The sequence below is a fragment of the Drosophila miranda genome (assembly GCF_003369915.1).
Source record: "Drosophila miranda strain MSH22 chromosome Y unlocalized genomic scaffold, D.miranda_PacBio2.1 Contig_Y1_pilon, whole genome shotgun sequence".
Classification (NCBI taxonomy): domain Eukaryota; kingdom Metazoa; phylum Arthropoda; class Insecta; order Diptera; family Drosophilidae; genus Drosophila; species Drosophila miranda.
In genome coordinates this window covers 53,359,881-53,374,697 of record NW_022881603.1, presented here as the reverse complement: position 1 = coordinate 53,374,697, position 14,817 = coordinate 53,359,881, and the positions used below count along the sequence as shown (strand labels likewise).

General features: G+C 49.9%; 2 protein-coding genes and 1 long non-coding RNA gene across 4 annotated transcripts; all 3 read right to left on the bottom strand.

Annotated features, from left to right (window-relative positions):
- Window positions 1-216: 216 nt before the first annotated feature.
- Window positions 217-705, bottom strand: LOC117191268. Its single transcript, XR_004473997.1, has 3 exons — window positions 424-705; window positions 314-350; window positions 217-255 (listed from the first exon to the last, which is right to left on the bottom strand). It is a non-coding gene; the product is annotated as an uncharacterized LOC117191268 (long non-coding RNA).
- Window positions 706-1,237: 532 nt separating this feature from the next.
- LOC117191100 (rho GTPase-activating protein 19-like) lies at window positions 1,238-3,049 on the bottom strand. 2 transcript variants are annotated; one of them, XM_033396064.1, is made up of 4 exons: window positions 2,714-3,049; window positions 2,430-2,647; window positions 1,567-2,367; window positions 1,438-1,496 (listed from the first exon to the last, which is right to left on the bottom strand). In XM_033396064.1, exons 1-4 carry the CDS (start codon window positions 2,749-2,751, stop codon window positions 1,453-1,455), a joined length of 1,101 nt encoding a protein of 366 aa, XP_033251955.1. In that variant the 5' UTR covers window positions 2,752-3,049; the 3' UTR covers window positions 1,438-1,452. The 2 variants fall into 2 exon arrangements, with proteins under 2 accessions (XP_033251954.1, XP_033251955.1); XM_033396063.1 differs by having other exon boundaries at window positions 1,238-2,367.
- Window positions 3,050-3,831: 782 nt separating this feature from the next.
- On the bottom strand, window positions 3,832-4,942 carry LOC117191101. The gene is made up of 2 exons (XM_033396065.1): window positions 4,711-4,942; window positions 3,832-4,639 (listed from the first exon to the last, which is right to left on the bottom strand). The coding sequence occupies exons 1-2, from the start codon at window positions 4,864-4,866 to the stop codon at window positions 4,319-4,321; spliced, it is 477 nt and encodes a 158-aa protein (XP_033251956.1). The 5' UTR covers window positions 4,867-4,942; the 3' UTR covers window positions 3,832-4,318.
- Window positions 4,943-14,817: the final 9,875 nt, after the last annotated feature.

Sequence of the window (14,817 nt, the reverse complement as noted above, 5' to 3'; positions counted from 1 at the left end):
CAGAGGGGATGAAGAGGAAGGCGTCCTCCAGCCGAATGGTTAAGACTTGATCCAATGGTACAGCAAAAATCCAGAAAGTATAAACCTACAAATAAAACTAATTAAAAGCAGCCAAAACATAACTTAAACCGCTTACCAAATCACCTCCAAGCAAACCAATCAAAACCTGCAAATAAAATACAATCAAAATCAGCCAAAACAGAAATAAACTAACTTACCAAATTCAACGCAAACCTCTAAATAAATTAATTTAGCCTGCAAATAAAATGTAGCTAAAATTAGCCAAAGGAAAAGCGCAAATAGACTTACTTACCAAACTCAACGCAAACCTCCCAATGGACCAATCGAACCTGTAAATAGAAAATAATTAAAATCAGTCAAAACAAAGGTTAAAAATCCAATAAATATAACAACACAAATTACCTAACTGGATTCCTGACACTTGATCACCAAACCTACAAAACATAAACCTGAAAATAAAATAATATTAAAATCAGCCAGGAGTTTCATATCATCCACAGAAAGAAGCATATGCGCCGCCGTTCTTCTTAGAGTTGCATCGGTTGGATTCGGCCAGGAAAAGAGGGACGAGGCGATGCCGCGCTTGCGTTGCCGATGCTTGGAGGTCTCCCTGTCGTCCATACCTCCGTTTCGCACCGGATGAGGGGTCCAGGAGCGGCGTTACAAAATTTGTATTCCTAAGTCAAAAAAAAAAGAAAACACAAGCCAATCTTAACTTTGTTTACAAAAGCTAGTAATCGATAACTGTATAGTATTTTTCTGTATCTTTTTTATCAATGTTACCGTAATGTTAAAAAAATAGCTAAATGTTAAAAAAATTGTAAATGTTTCCATAAATAATGTTATATGTTGCCAATAGTAATAAGAACATTAATAAAGAAAGCTTCAGGTCACTCTAAAGTGCCCTGAGCCAGTCAAACCATTAAAAAAGGAGGAGCATCGAACGGGCAGTGGACACATTCAACCAGGTGGCAGCAAAGTGGAGCGGCTGGCCTGCTGATAATCGTCTATCGTTTGATTTGGGTTGAACATTTCAAGTGTTCCACTGGGGAGAATCCGCTTTGCACCCGGTTCCTTGTTTTGTGTTAATGCAATAGAGGTGTTTTTCCCTAGATACCATTCTATTTTGTTTCAAGTATGGCACTGCTCATACACACAAGCCATGGTTCGACGATAATTTACAGATAATTTCCACTCATCATATCCTCAGAATGGATTAGTGCTTTGGGTACATTCAAGTCTTTATTACGTCGCATACAAAAGTGTTTACAGTTTCAGTTTAGCCGCATTTATGGCATAGCTGCAGGATGATCGAAATGGTGTTATATAACGAAACGGCTGGGTGCAGTGATCCATATGGATTTCTACTTCTTACGCTCTGGCGCTCCATGGCGCGCATCATTTTGGCATCATGCTTCTCGTGATGCTCACTTATGGCACGCTGGAGCTCCTCGCGATGACCTGCAGCGGTGTGCCTGAAAGGAGCGAGTGGAATCAATGAGCTGTGTCCCAAAGGAACGCAACGGAGTGGAGACAATGTGCTACCTTGTCCGTTTTGCTTGTTAAACTGCTTGATAAGGCGACGCTTCTTGGAGGACTCCGGAAGGCTCTGAATGTGCGCGTACAGCTGCGCCAGTGCAGTGTCCGTGTAATTGCTGTTGTTTGCCGCTGCCGTGGCGGCACGATCTACAAAAGTGTACACCGTGTTGACCGTCGAGTCGTCCGAGATGGATTCTTCAAGGGTTTGCTCCGGTGACATGGTTTTTTTGCGTTTGCGCTCAAGAAAGTACGCCCGAATATCGGTGGCTAGCTTTCCGGGAACTTCGAAGATTTCCAGACCCTGCTGAATCATGTGAGACACAATGCTGGACATCTTCTTCGCCATATAGTGGAGCGCCTCAGGCGGCATTTGCCTGGGGCAAATCAGGTGCGGTGTAAACAAGATGGCCAAATTCTCCGCGGACATCTTGTTGCTCTCCTCACGCGCTGCCACCGAATGGAGCATTTTAATAATGTGCTGCAGTAACTCGCGATGCTCTTCGGGGAGCAGGAGAAGGAGCAGCTGCACCGAGTTGAGAAGATGTTGGCGCTCTGCGGTAGCCGCCACCTGACCCCCCATTAATGCCTGGCTAAGCGGCGCTATCTGAAGATGTTCTGGATAGTGGGCGTCTGTAAGCAAAGGCTCTGGCAGCTCGGCCAGAAAGCTCTTAAAAACAGTGGCACAGTCGTGAGCCGAGAATCCTGTCAGTTCCAAATCCAAGGGCTGGTCGTGCTGTATGTGCATTCGTAGCTCGTTCTGCCTGGAAACGGCTCCTGTCTTGCGAAATAGTCCCTCCTGGGTGAGATCTGCAGAATAGCATTTCCGCATTTAGAATAATTCAATTTTCCGGACTCTCCCTGTCACTTACTCTTCTCCAGCATAAGAAACTCTTTGAGCTCCTCCAGGTGCATCAGAAAGCCTGCATCAATTTGTTGCTGCGTTTCAGTGGGACTGTTTCCCGCCGACTTACTGCCTGCCCCAGCCGTGCAGCCTGTGGCAGGTCCGCGATTCTTCTTGGAGAGGCGATTCCACTTCTTTATCTTGCCCTTATCTTCGTAGACGATTTCATGGCACGGCATGTCGAACCTGCAACCCATAAATCGGTAAGCACTATATTTCGATGGGATGGCAGCGTCGCTCGTGGCAACTTACTCGTCGGTGTTTAGTTCCAGCTCGAAGGAGAGGTGCATGCGCACCAGAGACTTGCATTTTTAATAATTGCTGTTGCGCATGCGTGTCGCTAGGTCGCGGTCATTAAATTCATTGATGTTGGCGTATTCCATGTCCATTGTTATACGCAAGGGCGTATACAGGGCGACAGCAGTAGCCAAAGCAACAAAACAACAACAGCACAGCACAAACGAAAAGGACTTCCGTAGATTCGAATCCCAGCACTCACACGCTCACTTTACCAAATATTACTTTTCTAAAAGTACAATATAGAAGGTTTGTGGCCTGACAGCATATTTGTTGATAGCTTTGCTGGTGGAATTTAATTCCGGAAAATTGGGCGAGACGCGCTGCAAAAATTGAAATATTGAACTGGCAGAGCTGTCACTGGCGTCCAAAGAACATTTTGTGCGAAAACGCCATGTCAATGTTAAAGAATTATAAGCTGTACACTAATGCTTCTTTATTTACAGCTGAAATTAGTTAGTAAATCTCTTAAAGAACTCGAAATTACAAATTTCGGACCAGCCGATTGAGGCGCCCATACACATGGCGCCAAAGCTGGCCGATAAACCGGCTATATACTGTGGTAGGACCGATCCCTTGGACATGTTGTGTTCTTTTCTGTTCTCCGTGATGCAAAAAATGTAACTGAAACTGACACGCAGACCGTTATTTGGCTTGACAAATTGCCCTGCATGAGATAACCAAAGCGTCGACGCTGGCGTACAACTGGCACGCTGGCAGAGGGGGAAATACTTGAAGTTGGAGAGAGTCGTAAATCAGATTCTACAGTTTCCCTTTAGAACGGCGGCGGAGGCAGAGGTGTGGAAAGCGCGCTTTAACGTAAGCAAAAGTCCCCAAAAAGCAATCGGAATCTGAAACAGCTAATTAAATCACTGCTGATATGCCACCGCCACCTCCACCCACCCCCAATACACACACCCCGCCTATTGTTATAAGAACAATCAAGTGCCTCTATAACAATCCGTTCGCTGCCAGTCGGCTATCTGGAGCTACTGATTATACTTTTGCGCGGAACTTAGGCACTTTATATTTCATCTTGCTACGCTACGAAAATGGTATTTATTACACACAGATTGAATCAGTATCGGATCACCGCAAAATTATATATCTGCTATAGGAAACATCAGCCAGAACTATACTTTGTACTGGATCGTGCTTTAATATCACTATACGCTCATACATAAGTACCAAATATAGATGGTTGGGTATGTTGCGTGGGGAGCCCAACATCCATTTTGAAAGATACAGATTTATTGGTCATCTGACTTTAGGAGCACATGCATGCAGGATACTTCCAATTCTAGAAATCCAATATATCTATGTGGAATTCCACTTACAAGAGTATTTCATTTTCGGCGTAAGGCTTCATTTCATGTGAAAGTAGATAATAGCATTACCTACCAAAATAATTGAATGGGCGTAAATCGCCTGGAGAGCATCTAATCTGGCTCTTAACACACATCATCGTACTCATCACGCCGAAAACACATGTAGGTAGGTTTGACAAAATTCCTATTCCAACGGTCACATGGCGGTCAAGTTATCAGGAAAGTGGCGTCTTCATTGATGTTGATCGTTTGGATTTGAATTTGTATACGCGTGTGGAGGAGCATCGAACGGGCAGTGGACACATTCAACCAGCAGCATCCACACAGCCATCACCACGACCAACTGCAAATACGCACCATGACGCCGCAGCCATATCGGACTCCGAATCCGATATGGACTGTGAAGCAATTGACGACGAGGATGACGACGAATGGACCGACCACGATCCATTCGACGATCTGGAGGGTCTGGGCCCAAATCGCCAGCGCACGCGAAAGCATGCGTTCTGGCGGCGCCTATTGATGTGCCCAATCGGCGATTCAGAGACAGCCACTGCAACAAAGAAAAACAGTCAATACACGACAATACGAAAAACTGCCAAAACACACGAAATCCACACGTACCTGCCAATACACAGACAGAGCTTCCCCTCCAACAGCTGCCTCGCCACCAACACTGACAATTTCCTGCCAAATGGGCGGAAAAGGAGGCCTCTTTTGATGACGCTGCCACCACACCATCACAATGACGTCACGCCATTTCAAACATACAGCTGCCATTCCAACGACGACGCAGATGCTGGCGCCTGTTGCCGCTCCACTGGGTCACACCCGTCTCTCATGCCAATTATGTGAGGGCGGGATGGCCTGGTGTTGAGCCGCCGGACGCCAGCAAATCCTGCAAACGAAGAAGGAGAATCAGGAGAGAGGCTGCCAATAAATACATATACTCACCTGCAAACGTCTCTCACGCCAACACCAACCACACAAGGGTCGCCAGCAACAGCATCCTAACGCCGACAAGTACCTGCAAATAAACACAAATTAAAATCACACGCCAAAGCAAACACCTCCTCAACTGGGTGGCCGGACGAGCAGCCACTCAAAACGCCATTACAAACCGACGATGAACGTGGCCGAGGAGGCCAGGCCAATCCAACTAACAGCGCATCCTGGGTGGCCGGACCAGCAGCCACTCGGATGCGGCCAACAATTAAAATCGACAACGTATCCTGGTGGCCGGACCAGTTCGCCACTTGGATGCGGCCAATAAAACAATTCGTTGGCATCACACACCGATGTCAATGCCACTCCATCCCACGATCGCATATCGGGTGGCCGGACCAGTGCCACTCGGTCTGCTGCACCAAACCAACAGACAGATGCAACGTGGGCGGCCGGACCAGAGCCGCTTGCCATCAACAGCACCATCATTGCCCACGATGCACGCCAATACTCACATCCAGCCAATAAACAACACACAGTGGGACAACAGAGCCGGCCGGTATACAGCGTAATGTTCGCATTGCGTTTGTTAAGCCGGCCGGTGCTTCGTTGTAGTTGTCCTCCTGTTAGAAATAAAATAAATATAATTAATATGTTTATATGTTGTAAATGTATGTCAATTATCGTTTATTTTACCTTGTCTGCATCAATGTTCTTGTTGTAGATGTCAATCCTGTTGTTTCCGTAGTTTTTGCATGTCCGTAGATAGTTTGTCCATAGTTTTAGTTACTTGCCTGTGATATTAGGAATAAGTTTTTGTAAATTAATGTAGTTTTTTCTGTAGTTAATTGTAAATTTTCGTAGTTTTCTAATTAGTTTTACCTTCTTACTCTTCTTCCCAACCTATTTGCCATTCCCATAATTCCTTTTGACACGTGGTATTACCAAAATACCACGCAAATACCAGACTTTGACCGATAACACACAAAAAAGCCAATTCAAATTTAAAATGCATTTATCAATGCCCAGTGTGTTATCGGTCGCAACTTCGGCAATTATGCCCAGCCAATCCAACACCCACCCCACCCACTTCAAAGCAACTAAATGCCAAATGCGGTTGTGCAGGATCAAAATTAACACTGCCAACCATCGCCACTCTGCCAAACGCCCCAATAAAGCCATTTCAACCGCCCATAAGATGCTATGCGGTCGACTCTTCGGAGCGTCTCGCGCCCGGATCGTAAGATCCGGAAGTTTAAAGTATCCGGGCGGTTATACGGGAACAGGCAAATTTCCCCCTTCCCATCCCATCCCCCGACAACAGAGCAGCCAATACACACGGAACAGAGAACATGAGACATGAGCCATTGACAAGCAACAACACACACAGCCACTAAATCAGGAAAGCCATTAAATTTCCATTGCCTACTTATCGGTGCTGCTGCCCTCGGACTACTTTCATCTCACTCAATATTGGGGTGAGTGAAAGTGGAACCGGGGGTGAGAGCACCGGTAAATGACGATCGGCGATCGGGTCTTTCGAGTTGAGGGGGAGAGTATGGGAGTTGGCGGACATGTGAGTGTTCCACGATGAACCTCGTCCGCCACTCTCATCTCGTCCACCCGCTCGAGATGTTGTGATCGTAGGACGTGCCATAACCGTTTCGTGTCGTGTCGCTTTTGATTGTTCTGTGCCGTGTCGCCATTGACGTTTTTTTCTGTGTTGCCCTGTTCTTTTTGTGGTGTCTGTTATGTGCCGTGCCGTGCCGTGCCGCCCTTCCTCCACCACACCCATTACTATCTATGACAAACTTTTGTTCCCATGCACGTCACAAACCAAAAAAAAGTGATCTACGCCCCCTTTCCTGTCGCTCGACCTCATTGGTGGATCTGACAAGTGACATGCCATCAACTTCAGCTGCCGCTGCAGCCAAGTTGATGCAGGCCCCGTCCGCTGCACTGTTAACCAAGCCATTGCTAGCCCCCCCGCTGCCATGCCAACCAGAGCCTCTGCTGCAGCTGCCTGTGCTGCCAAAGCCACCGCCCCTACTCGCGTAGCTGCCGCCGCAGCTAAACGCCTCCCAGCTGCTACAGTTCCTACTACTGCTAGTGCTGTTCGAGTAGCTGCCCACGCCGCTCAACGTTCTCCAGTTTCTACTGGTGCCCTTGCAGCACCTGTGCAGAGCCAGCCGACTCTGTGCGAGATCCTCAAGGAGCAGCGGGAGAAAGTGGCAATGGAAAGGAAAGCAACTGCCAAGCTGATGGCAGAGTATGAGGCCCGGAACAAGAAGCGGACGACCACCTTGGGCTCGCCGATTATAAAGGCTTCGGCCAAGAAGATTAAGCGGACAGCAATCACCAAGGAGAAGCCTGTCTCTAGCCAGAGGAATATCACGAACTACTTCGATATACTCTCGGATGCTGACGACGGATGAGCCGCCGGACGCCAGCAAATCCTGCAAACGAAGAAGGAGAATCAGGAGAGAGGCTGCCAATAAATACATATACTCACCTGCAAACGTCTCTCACGCCAACACCAACCACACAAGGGTAGCCAGCAACAGCATCCTAACGCCGACAAGTACCTGCAAATAAACACAAATTAAAATCACACGCCAAAGCAAACCCCTCCTCAACTGGGTGGCCGGACCAGCAGCCACTCAAAACGCCATTACAAACCGACGATGAACGTGGCCGAGGAGGCCAGGCCAATCCAACTAACAGCGCATCCTGGGTGGCCGGACCAGCAGCCACTCGGATGCGGCCAACAATTAAAATCGACAACGTATCCTGGTGGCCGGACCAGTTCGCCACTTGGATGCGGCCAATAAAACAATTCGTTGGCATCACACACCGATGTCAATGCCACTCCATCCCACGATCGCATATCGGGTGGCCGGACCAGTGCCACTCGGTCTGCTGCACCAAACCAACAGACAGATGCAACGTGGGCGGCCGGACCAGAGCCGCTTGCCATCAACAGCACCATCATTGCCCACGATGCACGCCAATACTCACATCCAGCCAATAAACAACACACAGTGGGACAACAGAGCCGGCCGGTATACAGCGTAATGTTCGCATTGCGTTTGTTAAGCCGGCCGGTGCTTCGTTGTAGTTGTCCTCCTGTTAGAAATAAAATAAATATAATTAATATGTTTATATGTTGTAAATGTATGTCAATTATCGTTTATTTTACCTTGTCTGCATCAATGTTCTTGTTGTAGATGTCAATCCTGTTGTTTCCGTAGTTTTTGCATGTCCGTAGATAGTTTGTCCATAGTTTTAGTTACTTGCCTGTGATATTAGGAATAAGTTTTTGTAAATTAATGTAGTTTTTTCTGTAGTTAATTGTAAATTTTCGTAGTTTTCTAATTAGTTTTACCTTCTTACTCTTCTTCCCAACCTATTTGCCATTCCCATAATTCCTTTTGACACGTGGTATTACCAAAATACCACGCAAATACCAGACTTTGACCGATAACACACAAAAAAGCCAATTCAAATTTAAAATGCATTTATCAATGCCCAGTGTGTTATCGGTCGCAACTTCGGCAATTATGCCCAGCCAATCCCACACCCACCCCACCCACTTCAAAGCAACTAAATGCCAAATGCGGTTGTGCAGGATCAAAATTAACACTGCCAACCATCGCCACTCTGCCAAACGCCCCAATAAAGCCATTTCAACCGCCCATAAGATGCTATGCGGTCGACTCTTCGGAGCGTCTCGCGCCCGGATCGTAAGATCCGGAAGTTTAAAGTATCCGGGCGGTTATACGGGAGCAGGCAAATTTCCCCCTTCCCATCCCATCCCCCGACAACAGAGCAGCCAATACACACGGAACAGAGAACATGAGACATGAGCCATTGACAAGCAACAACACAAACAGCCACTAAATCAGGAAAGCCATTAAATTTCCATTGCCTACTTATCGGTGCTGCTGCCCTCGGACTACTTTCATCTCACTCAATATTGGGGTGAGTGAAAGTGGAACCGGGGGTGAGAGCACCGGTAAATGACGATCGGCGATCGGGTCTTTCGAGTTGAGGGGGAGAGTATGGGAGTTGGCGGACATGTGAGTGTTCCACGATGAACCTCGTCCGCCACTCTCATCTCGTCCACCCGCTCGAGATGTTGTGATCGTAGGACGTGCCATAACCGTTTCGTGTCGTGTCGCTTTTGATTGTTCTGTGCCGTGTCGCCATTGACGTTTTTTTCTGTGTTGCCCTGTTCTTTTTGTGGTGTCTGTTATGTGCCGTGCCGTGCCGTGCCGCCCTTCCTCCACCACACCCATTACTATCTATGACAAACTTTTGTTCCCATGCACGTCACAAACCAAAAAAAAGTGATCTACGCCCCCTTTCCTGTCGCTCGACCTCATTGGTGGATCTGACAAGTGACATGCCATCAACTTCAGCTGCCGCTGCAGCCAAGTTGATGCAGGCCCCGTCCGCTGCACTGTTAACCAAGCCATTGCTAGCCCCCCCGCTGCCTAGCCAACCAGAGCCTCTGCTGCAGCTGCCTGTGCTGCCAAAGCCACCGCCCCTACTCGCGTAGCTGCCGCCGCAGCTAAACGCCTCCCAGCTGCTACAGTTCCTACTACTGCTAGTGCTGCTCGAGTAGCTGCCCACGCCGCTCAACGTTCTCCAGTTTCTACTGGTGCCCTTGCAGCACCTGTGCAGAGCCAGCCGACTCTGTGCGAGATCCTCAAGGAGCAGCGGGAGAAAGTGGCAATGGAAAGGAAAGCAACTGCCAAGCTGATGGCAGAGTATGAGGCCCGGAACAAGAAGCGGACGACCACCTTGGGCTCGCCGATTATAAAGGCGTCGGCCAAGAAGATTAAGCGGACAGCAATCACCAAGGAGAAGCCTGACTCTAGCCAGAGGAATATCACGAACTACTTCGATATACTCTCTGATGCTGACGACGTAGCAAATGACGACATGGATGTTGACACTGACTGCAGCGAGGGAGAGACGGAAGCCGAGGAACCTGTTCCCACAAACAGGCCCTCTACTTCTAACACCACCCCCCGCCTGCCCCTACCACTGCGCACGCACCCAATGCTGCTGCTACTGCTGACGCCAAAATTGTGCGGCCAGCCCCTATATACATTCCCAATGTCTGTGAAATCGTTCCCCTGCTCCAATGCATTGACAATGCCATTGGCGCAGGCACATATGACACTAAGACTGCCAACAATGGATCTCTGAAAGTCATGTGCCATACAATAGATGGCTATAGTGCCCTAATTCGGCTCTTATCTGAGGGGGAAGGTGTGGATTACCATACGTTTCGCCTGCGAAGCGAAAGGGGTATGCGTATCGTCATACGTCATCTGCACCGCTCCACACCCACAGACTGGGTGCGCGAACAGCTCGGAAGACTTGGATACAAGGTGAGGCATATTGCCAATATACTTAAACGATATACAAAGGAGCCATTGGACCTATTCGAGGTCGAGCTTGAGCCCCAGGAGAATAACAGCAGTATTTATGAGCTAACGGCAATTTGCAGCCAACGGATCAAGGTCGAGAAGCCCATACGCGCGCCAGGCGTTCCCCAGTGCCACAAGTGCCAGATGTTTGGGCACTCCAAGAACTACTGCAACCGAGCAGTCATATGCCTGAAGTGTGGGGAGAAGCATGACCCCAAGAACTGCCCCAAGAAGCGGGAGGATGTGCCGAAATGCGCCAACTGTAATGGTCCCCATGTTGCCAGCTACCGTGGCTGCATCAAATACAAAGAGTACTGCAACAGAAGGAATAACGGATTAGAAAAGACCAACAGGATGTTGAGTAAACTTTCAATGCCTACCTTCCCCGCCGCTCAGGGTTTGCGGCGTCCCCGCCAGCCACCCGTCATGAACCAGCAGGGCTTTCCAGCACTGCAGCAGCCGGGCCGCCGGCGATCGCGATCAGGCGCAAGAGCTCCTGCTCCTCCTGCTCAGATGAGCAGCTATGCCGATGCACTCCGCACAAGGCAGCCAGCGAGTCATTCCCAGCCTCTTCCAGGGAGGCAAGTATGGCAGTCAGTGCCACCCACAGCGACCACAACTGGATTTCAGCCCACTGTGAGCAATCAGAGCGTCCGTCCTGGCGATGAACTCAGCCAGAAACTTGACTACCTCATCACACTGCTGACACAGGAGCGGATCCAGCATGCGGCCGCCGCTGCTGAATCTACCCAGAAACTGGAAGGGAAGATAGATGTACTAATTGCACAGATGACTAAGCTGACAGATTGCCTATATGCTAGCATCCAGGCTAATTCTTATGCCAGTAATGTATAATACTAGCACTAATTACTCCAATTGACAAGCAATAGCTCTGGCTGCCCCGGACCAGTGGGCAGAGGATAAACGAAAACAAACAAAACAAATAGAAGTCAAGATATAGAATAAGAAAAATATGTACATATATAATCTCCCTTTTCTGCCAATGTAAGGCAACCATAATGTTTCCCCTTAGTCGATAATTTAAATTTAAACTTAATTTATAGTCAAGAGTATTATGCTTTAGCTCTACCCACTCCCTCTCCCCCCTCTGGCAAACGGACTGCTGCCAAAGTGGAGAGATTCCCTCAGAATTATGATTGCGCCGGCAGCACTGCCGGCAGAGGAGAATTCGTGCTGTAAAAAAGCACTGTATTTGTTGCCTACGGCGGCTATTTACAGACCATCTATAATAAGCAACAGCCCTAATACATTATACTTAATATGCTAATATAAGTATCGGTACAATAAAGACCCCATAGCGTAACGTAACACTGGCTCCCCTAACCTGCTGGATCAGGCCAAGGCGCGAGCTGGGTTACGTTGCGTATCGCCGCCGCTGCATACGACACACAAATGCCGCCAAACATGCACACACGCACTTATGACAAAAAGAGAGATGCTTGCTCTCTCCCGCCGAAACAAAACACAAACACGAACAGCAAACCAAACGAAGCTACCCTGACCTACGCCAATACCAAAACAAAAACAAACACATTGACTTATGCCGAAACTATAAACGGCATACAGCAAAACAATGACCAGCAACAGCAACAACGTTTGACGACAGCTAAAAGCACCAACACTAGCAGAAGCAGAAAATGCTTGCTGCCTACTTTGACTCAGTTGCTTTTTGACTGCCACTCGAAGCAGACGTGTTTTTCCAGCGGACCGCTATACCGTCGTTCGAGTAAAGTAAAAAGTGATTTTTCCAAGTGGAAAATATATTAAAATTGCCGCGAGATCACGCGCTGTTCGCCAGTGCAATCGCGTGTTAATTTGGTGAAAAAACAGAGCAGCTATTTGCAAATTAATATTTGTAAAATAAACGCTAAAAACAGCCACGTGCGGAACCTTAGTTCGTCAACAAGTGCGAATAGTTCGACAACAAGTCGGAATAGTTCGTCAGCACGTTCGAGTTCGAAGCTTCGGCTTGAGTTCGGAGCTTTTCGGTTGGTGTTCACGCTAAAACTTTCGGTTTTAGTCTCCGCTAGAACTTGCGGTTCGTGTCTCCGCTGAGACTTTTGGTTCGCGTCTCCACTAGTGCCGTTTAGTGTCGAATCACGCCAATAGAGGGAGCCACTACTCGCCGGGTATGGAAGTGGATACGGAGGCCGACGCCAGCGACACTAGCCTGGCTAGTGTAGGGGCGAGCTCGTCGTCGAGCGTTCCCGCCCGCAGGCGGAGTCGGCCGAAGTCCTCAGCCGCCAAAAAGGGAGCCAAAAAGATCGGGCTTGGGATTGGGATAGCCGGAGAGCTGCCGATCCCTGCCGAGAGATCGCCGCCACCATCGCTCCCCTTTGAGGAGGCTCCAGGCACCTCTGGCGCCGCCGCTGCCGCTGCCACCACCGCTGCCAGTACCTCTGCCGCCGCTGCTACCATCGCTGCCACCACCGCTGCCGCCACCGCCGCTGCCGCCACCGCTGCCACCACCGCTGCCGCTGCCACATGCCCGGCAACTGGCATTGTCGGGAACGGAAATGTCTGCGATCAGGATGGCGGTGAACGAGGCTGTGCTGAAGGAGCTGATGCCGCCAGAGGCTTCCATGGGAATCCTCGTCGCTACCAACCGGTACGACGAGTTGGTCATGGCCCTGGCTGGAGAAAAGGTGCGCCTGGAGGAGAGGGCAAGGATGCCGCCTCCACCGAGACCCGCTGCTGCTGCCCACACGGGCACCACCGCCGTCACAACCGCTGCGTATGCGACAGCCTTCCCAGGCCTGCCCGCACCGAGCGCCGTCGCTGCACCGATCCCAAGGCCTAGGGATACCTGGTCTGCTCTAATAAGGAGCAAGAAACCGGAGGAGACCAGCAAGGAGCTTGTGGAGCGAGTAAAGAAGACCGTGGTGCCGGCACTTGGAGTCCGCGTCCACGAGGTTCGCGAGCTGAAGAGCGGAGGAGCGATTATTCGCACCCCTTCAGTGAGCGAACTGAGGAAGGTAGTGGCCAGCAGCAAATTCACCGAAGCAGGACTGGTGGTCAAGAAGAGGACGGAGACCAAGCCTCAGGTCGTGGTGTATGACGTGGACACGTCGATCACACCTGAAGAGTTCATGGAGGAGCTCTTCGCGAAGAACCTGGAGGAGACCATGACTGCCGCGGAGTTTAAAAAGTCGGTTCACCTGGGCAGTAAACCCTGGTCGGTCACCGACGGCGCCACGATCAACGTGACGCTAGAGGTCGACGCGAAGGCACAGGAGGCGTTGCACGAATGCGTGTACATAAAGTGGTTTAGATGCCGCTGCCGCTCCTTGGTCCGAACATACCCTGCCATAGATGTGCAGGCTTTGACCACAAGGTGTCGCAATGTCGCCTAAAGGAGAACGTGTGCCACCGGTGTGGACAGAACGGCCACCACGTTGCACTGTGTCCCAACCCCGTGGACTGCCGCAACTGCCGCTTCAAGGGGTACCCTGCAGCACATTCCATGCTGTCAGCGGCGTGCCCGATCTACGCAGCGGTACTGGCGAGGGTGCAAGCTAGACATTAATGTTTAGCTTCATCCAAGCTAATTGTGGCCGTGGCCGAGCGGCTGTGATGGAACTCGGAGCCATCATGCGCAGCTCTGGCCGTCAGCTCGCACTGGTCCAGGAGCCGTACGTCGATGGAGCAGGGCGGATTACCGGCCTTCCTTCTGGAATGCGAGTATTCCAGGACCGCCGAGGAAAAGCTGCTATCATCGTCGACGAACCGGACGCCATCTGCATGCCAATGGAGACCCTTACCACGGATTTTGGAGTATGCGTCAGAGTTACGGGAAGATTCGGCTCAATCTTCCTATGCTCCGTGTACTGCCAATTCGACACCGACTTGGCGCCGTACCTCAGCTACTTAGATGCGGTGCTGCTGCTGGGCAGCCGCACTCCTGTCATCTTTGGGCTCGACGCGAACGCAGTATCCCCAGCGTGGTTTAGCAAGCTCTCCGGACATAATCGGGGGCAAGCTAACTATGCACGGGGTGAGCTGCTGTCTGAGTGGATAACCGAGATGAGAGCCGGCGTGCTCAATGAAGCCAGTCGGGTGTTTACATTCGATAACCGTAGAGGCCAAAGCGATATCGATGTGACAATCGTCAACCAAGCTGCGACTATGTGGGCCACATACGATTTGGAAGTGAAGGAATGGGACACCAGCGATCACAACATGATCCATGTTGTGGTGACGACTGGCCCGAGCGACGCAGTTGAGCCCATTGCTCCTGTGCCGTCCTGGAAGCTTTCCAATGCGCGCTGGCGATTGTTCGAGGAGGAAGTGGTAAGGGAGACAGCCGAATTACCGGAAGACACCG